Below are 7,252 nucleotides of genomic sequence, written 5' to 3'. Positions count from 1 at the left end.
TTAACTGGTGCCAAGAAGAAGCCTTTTTGTAGCATGAAGGGACATCCCCAGTAAGTGGTAGGATTTCTGCATAGATCAGAGGCCTGTCCTCCAGTCTTGGTCGCTGCACTTAGCGACCCGAGGGCTGTCTTCCCTGAGAGGAGCTTCATCTTCCCACCCATAAGCTGGATCTTGCTTTGTTTCCTTTTAGCTACAGCTACTATTACATCATACTCAGCTGAAATTAAGGAAAGCCTCTCTTGCAGATGTTTCTGCAAAACCTAGAAGTTTTATTTAACTTTTGCTTTCTACTTGTGTTGTTCTGCTTTTTAGGAAACCATTAAGCTGAAAAAACAGCAGAAGGGAGTTGTGTGAATGGTGAAGAGTTTAAGTGAATAAGAAGGATGGTGTGGGAATTTCTACCTTGGAGGGGAAGGAAATATTGTGATATGGGAGTGTATCCTGGAATGATGAGAGGGAGGGAATGTGCCAGGTGCCAGAACCATTAAATAGATAGCATGTTCTTCTGCCATTTATCTAAATATTTATTCCCGTCTCTCAGATATCAATACAAGCCACCATTTCATCTCTGAATGTAAACAAGACACTTCTTTGAAATGAGGGACGAAATGACAATTTTTCAACCTTCTCTAAAATTCACGACAGAATTCTGTTTTTTTAGGCTGCCTTCTTTGGAGGTCAGTTACTGAAAAGTAGGTCACAGTTCCTGAGAATTTTATAGAAAGAGACATATAATATTCTCATATACAACTGTCTGAAGGAAAACGGGAAAAAACCTAGTATATTTTAATTCCTTACTCTAATATATGATGCTAAATGCTTTAAAAAGCATGAGTTCATTTAATATTCATAAAAAAATCTATAAATATTTTGAACCCATTTTACTTATGGAAAAACTGAGGCTTAGGTTAAGTGGGTTTCACGACATAACACGTGTACAAGCAGAATGGAATTTCAATGAAAAATTTTTTATTGAGAGTTACGGGTGATTTTTTGAGCTTTGTATTCTGGATTTCTGTTATCATTGTTAAATCTGTTTTTTACTCCTGAATTATACACAACACTCTCTTGCTCTATGGATTTCCATCGTTCATGTTATATTTTCAGATGGTTTTGACTATTTTTTTCCTTTACCTTAAGTATTGAGAAAGAGGTTGCCTGATCCAGTTTCCCACTTTCCTTTTTTGAAGGAAGTCTGTCAGTCTTTATGTTCAGTATAATCTTTGTTATTTTGGAATCCACAGAAGATTGTGATATTCATAAAATTAGGAAAAATTACCAAGTAGTAATATAAAAGAATTCTTTTCGTATCTAGCTCTAATATAAAATGAAATGTGTGTAAAGTTGCTGTAGTAACCAGTGTCACAATGATGAAAGTTAAGTAATGTAACTAATAAAGCCAATAATTCCAGGAAACATTACATTATCAGTAGTAATTAGATTTTTTGATGAGGGATTGAATTAGTTATCTATTCCTGCCTAATGAATTTTTTTAAATGATGAGCAGCTTACTGATACACAAAGTAGTATTAACTTAGATAAATTATCATTGTAATTAAGTCATGATTTAAAGTAAATACAATATTAAACACATTAATATGATTTGCCAGTACATAGATTACATAAAATCATATAGAAAAAAGATATACTACGTAAAAAGGAAAACTCTGCACAGAAAAACTAACCGACATTATTTACCAGATCCCATACTATTTCCTTCTCTACCTCAGAGTCACTAACGTCTCTGATTTACGCTTCTACCTACTCCATTGTGGTTTCCGCTTATTCACTCCACCAAGCCAAATCTCATTAAGGTTGCCAATGCCATCTATATTCCTGATGTGGTATGTAGTTTCAATCCACATCTTCCATGAATCCACTGATTTCTTCTAAGCACCTTATTTTCTTAAATACACTCTTATCACTGTTCTCTGTTATTGTCCTTGTAATGTATGGCCATTCCACCTCTGTTTCCTTTGTGGCTCTTCTCTCCCCTCCCTTTAAAGGTGAAAGATCCTCAGAATCAATTTTAAGTCTTTTTCTCACTCTTCACTATCTTCCCACACAACTACCTCCATTTCCGGCTTTCATTTGCCAGATAAGGTATCTCCAGCTACAGCATTCCTTTTAAGTTATAAACTCACATATCCAACTTACAAATGACATTTGCACTTAAATGTCTTCCAGTCAACTAGAGAGGATATCTACTGCTTTTATTTTTATTTCCTGACATTCTCCACTCTTGCTTCTGGTGAGAGAATTCATTTGTTTTTCCTTCTTCTCATTATAGCATTAAGTATATTATTATTTTTAGATTTCTTTCCCTTCAAAAATCAAAGAAACAGGAGGGCAGGAGCTGTATTTGTTGTGTTCACCTTTATATCCTGAGGGCAACATCCAACCTGGCTTACAGAAAGTCAGTTGTTACTTTTAATTTGAATATAATGTGATGGGTAAATGAATTGTGACATCCATTTCTTTAATCAAGTTGCACAATCAGGCTTGGTGTTTCTTTTTAAAGAATAAACAAATACAGAAGTTTTCTATAATAAAAATTTAATAAACAAGACAAAATAAACTAATTATAAAGAACATATTTTATTATATTACACAATTTAAGGTACACAAAATATTATAAAAATAAAAATTTAAATCTTATAAATAGTTAAATAAATAAATATTGAAATAGATAAATAAATATTTAAGTACATAAATAAATATATCAGCATGGGCATCTGTGAGGAACTAGTACCTGTAGAGTAGAACATCATGTTGCTTAATATTCCTGAAGACATTTGACTAATTCAATTCAGGGCATGATGAGAGCAGAAATGAGTCTTTGACATGGCAGCACAGGTGGAAGTGTGGTCTCGTTAGTGAGAATCATTTCCATGTTGAACCAGGTGTGTGTCATTCCTTCCTCCTGAGTCTTTCTTGCAAGTTTGTTGATGAAGAGAAGGATCTCATGACTTCTGTTCTGACAATCTCCCAGGCACAAGGGCTGTACTTCTTGTCTTGCAGATAGACAGTGATTCTGTGGAAGTATTTCCTCACAGCCAGGATGGAGTCCTCCTTCAGCAGGGGAGTCCCTTCCAGCCCCGCCTCCTGCATCAGGCAGGCTTGCAGGTCAGTGAGCTGCTGATAAAGTGCAGTGCAGAACTTGTCCAGGAGGCTCTCATCCCAAGCGGCAGCCGAGCCCTCTGTGCTGAAGAGCTGGAAGGTCTGCTGGATCATCTCATGGACGACAGCGATGGCTTGAGCCTTCTGGAACTGGTTGCCTCCAAACGCCTCCTGGGGGAATCCAAAGTCATTTCTGTCCTTCAGACAGGAGAAGGGGGAGATTCTCCTCATCTGTTGCAGGAGCATCAGGGCCCTCGTGTGAGCCAGGCTGTGGGTCTGAGGCAGGTCGCAGCCCAGAGAGCAGTTGGAGTTGCAGCTGAGCAGCACCAGGGCCAGGAGTAAGGACAAGGTTGGGGCCATCGGGGACCCTGCAGATGCTGCCGGCCTGACTGAGGTGGGGACTCTGTGAACCCTGCTCTCTAGGTTCTCTGAAGACCTTCCTTCAGGCCTGGGTCTTAAATGGGAGCGAATTGGTTTCCATTTTCTGAATGTTCCCTCTTACTTTCTACTTCTGTTTTTGCTTTTCATTTTGCACTCTCCAGATGGGTTAGGACAACATTTCTCAACCTTTTTTTCATTATTGCCTCTCTTTCCTCTGCCCACAGAGCCTTTTTAGATAGTTTTTTCCTGATTGCCCCCAGCATGAAATTTTGATACCACAGATATACTGTGTATCTATTTTTGTACTCCATGTGTATCTTTACTTTATGCATAGAAAAAGAAAGTGAAGATCTTACTCTTTCTATTCAGTGCAGGGTTAAGAATATGTAAAATTTTAAGCTATAATTTAAATTAAAAACTATTGAATTTTAAGTTAACTTTATAACTAAGTTTTCAAAGTGATTTTAATGTAATATATTTACTTATATAAGTAGGAATGTATCAAATTATATATTCAAATAAAATTTAGATACTTTATAATAACACCAGTGTACAGACATACTTAAAAATCATTCAAAGCTGCTCAAAATCATAGCAAAACTAAATTATTTCTTTAATATTTATTTTTAGGTACTTAACTTTTAATTTTGCTTCATATCAGAAAATAATTTTTAATTACACTGACTGCTAGATATTCATCTAGGTATTGTCAACATTTTTTTCTGTTTATCACTTGCCATAATTATGGATGTGTTGAACAACTTTAGTAGAATTAAATAATAAAATATCATATTTTTTGTATTTTACTTACAAATACAATTTACGACTTGTATTTAATTTCCCGATCCCAAATCACGCTGACCCTCAAACATAAGCAACATCCACAAGACAGCCAGTGGCTGCTCCTAAGTATGTAAAGGCCACCTCTCACAATATGACTCTGAGATCAAGAAAATGATGGCGAGAAAGTCCTCCAGTGAGCCATCAAGTCACCTTAGGTCTAACACTGATTTGTATACAGTGTGTTTACCTTCCCTGAAGTCAATGTCAATACTTCTCTTATGTATGATACACACAAAAAAATCCCAAAGACAAAAATGAATACAAAGGAATAAGGTTTTGTAGTATCTGGTTGAGTTTTGGAGTGCCACAAACCCTTGTAATAGCAAGATTTTCATACTCCTAAAAACTATGTTTGCACCCATGGAAGCAGTATCATCCCCAGTGAGAAAGCATGATTTAGCAATCATCACCAATTTGAATCTTTCTCTGTATTTTTGCATTAAATTTCAAATTTCCCAAAGACTGTCAAAGGTTCCAATCCAAGTCTATTCAAACAAAAGGAAACCATCTCTGTAATTAATTGAGAACTGGATAAATATTGATTGGTATCATGGAAAGAATTCACTTTCAACTCTGATCATGAATTCTTTTATTTTGCAGTGGTTGTTCTGTGGCCTCAGCCCTCTCCAATTCCGATCTTCCAATAAATAATAGGTATGTGACCATCTTTGGCAAATCAGCTCTGTAGAAACTGAACTCTGTCATATTATCTGTGGTATCCTCGGCACCAGGCCCAGTGTAATCACGCAACAGGTACTTTTAACTAAAGCAGTTTCTCAGATGTTCTCCTTCCACTGGAAGGCAGTTACGAATGACCAAGCTATTTTCCTTTATCACAGTCGTATTTGCTGGGATTATAATAGACAGTGGTTGGTATTCCCACTCTACTCCTACTGGTATCAGTCATGCCTACTGACTTTGTTGCTAAAACCACTAGGATTCTCTTTCCTTCAAGGTGCCTATGGCTCTGGGGATTCAAGTTGTAAGAGCAGCACAATTTTCAGCCGTTGCCCGGCACTCTATTAAACTCAGGAGGATGGCCTCGTCGCTAATTTGTCCTCTACTTGGTCATGACAGAAAATAACCAGCTTGGGGTCACATACAGAGCCATGTATCTGAACTCAAAGTCTCCCTGATTCACACAGGTCACAGCAACCAGACAATTAACCACGTTACTCTTCGGTGGATCTTTACGGATGTGGCAATGACTACCTATATCCTGAGATTCTTTGGAGACTCCTCACAAAGACTCATGAATGATCCTTTTCATCCTGTCTTCATTCCCTTCCATGGGACAATAGGCTCCATTCCTGATTTATTTCCAAAAGTTGACACATAATAATTAAAACATTACTGCAGGTCGAAAATCAAGAGTTTGGATTCTGAGTCCTTGGCCTACACTTTTGGCCAGATAAATTGCTCATTCGTCTTTATTTACTCAGCATGAATATGTTCTCTCTTCTAGATGCCAAGCATGTAGCTTTCAATGACCTTTCTGGTTTGAATATTTCAGTCCCCACAAAATTATTAGTTTGAAGTCCTAACCCCAAAGTGATTGTATCAGGTGGCGGACCCTTTGGGACTTTATTAGGGTGTGGGGATGGAGGCCTCACAAATGGAATTATAGAAGAGGTCTTGATAAATGCCTCCCTCTCCTGCCCTGTGATGAAACAAGGAGAACTCTGCAGTGTGAGACCTGAAGCAGGCTCTCACCAGAACTGGACCACGTGGGCACCCAGATCTTAGATTTCCAAACTCTAGAACTGTGAGCAGTACATTTCTGCTCTTTAGAAACTACCCAGTCTATGCTATTTTGTTGAAGAAGCCCAAATATTAATACATGACCTGATCTAGTATCCTCGGAATACCTCCCAGAAGTCTTTAAAATACCTAAAGGGAGAGACACCATCTTACCCAACCCCGTTTCCTAGACAGCTAGTCCAGTCCCTGTCATTTCAGGAGCTCAATCCATACTCATGATGATAATAATAATAGGAGAAGAAATAATACCAACATATATTAGATAGATATGATGTGAGAGGACAGTAATCTACAGAGAATTTGTAAATTCTTCATGGTTCTACAAAGGAAGTGATAATGGAATATTGTGTGAGATATTTTTTGAAGATCGTCTGCAGGAATGTTTTCTTCAAGTTTGTATTTCCAGTATTTAGAAGATCAGGATGAGAATCACAGGCTTGGACACAAATGGAAGACTCGCTCTCCACTTTTTCTTCAGTCATCCTCAAGTACTTGCAAGGAGCTGCCTGATCATACTTTTCTTGTCTCCCTCAGGAAATAAGGAAACAACTTGTAATGTGTCTACACTTGTGGATATTTTCCTTGTAGGCTATGCCTTTGGGCATCAACTTGAATGCTTCTTTCAAATAGTCTATGATGCTGTGAACTCTGAGTGACATCTGTGTCATCTTCTCCAAGCTGAACTTGTGGAATAAGAATTTGAGTCTGATTGCAGGTTTTTTTTCCTTCTCTTTATTCCAGCCAATGAACAATAAAAATACATGAAATCATAATATCACTAAGTCTAAGAATAAACATCAAAACTTGACTGTTTTATTTCTTTTAAGGCAGAACTAGGGGATGAGATTTTTTATTTTTTTATTTATTAAAAAAACTTTTTATTTTATATTGGAGTATATTTGATTAACAATGCTGTGCTAGCCTCAGGTGTACAGCAAAGTGATTCAGCCACACACATACATGCGTCCATTCTTTCTCAAACTCTCCTCCCATGTAGGTTGTCACATAATATTGAGCAGAGTTCCCTGCTACACAGTAGGTTCCTGTTGGCCTCCATCCCAAATATGGCAGTGTGTACATGTCAATCCCAAACTCCCCAACTATCCCTCCCCCTCCCTCTTCCCCCCAGGTAACCATAAGTTAGTCT

At 37.5% G+C, this 7,252-nt stretch overlaps 1 protein-coding gene across 1 annotated transcript; it reads right to left on the bottom strand.

Annotated features, from left to right (window-relative positions):
* Nucleotides 1-2,910: 2,910 nt before the first annotated feature.
* LOC309964073 (interferon alpha-1-like) lies at nucleotides 2,911-3,480 on the bottom strand (the record flags this gene model as incomplete). Its single annotated transcript, XM_082842711.1, has 1 exon — nucleotides 2,911-3,480. One exon carries the CDS (start codon nucleotides 3,478-3,480, stop codon nucleotides 2,911-2,913), a length of 570 nt encoding a protein of 189 aa, XP_082698837.1.
* Between the last annotated feature and the right edge of the window lie 3,772 nt (nucleotides 3,481-7,252).

This window comes from Leucopleurus acutus (genome assembly GCF_964270905.1).
Source record: "Leucopleurus acutus genome assembly, chromosome: 7".
Taxonomy (NCBI): Eukaryota; Metazoa; Chordata; class Mammalia; order Artiodactyla; family Delphinidae; genus Leucopleurus; species Leucopleurus acutus.
The sequence above is the reverse complement of the archived record's forward strand: the minus strand, read 5'-3'. Positions and strand labels throughout refer to the sequence as shown.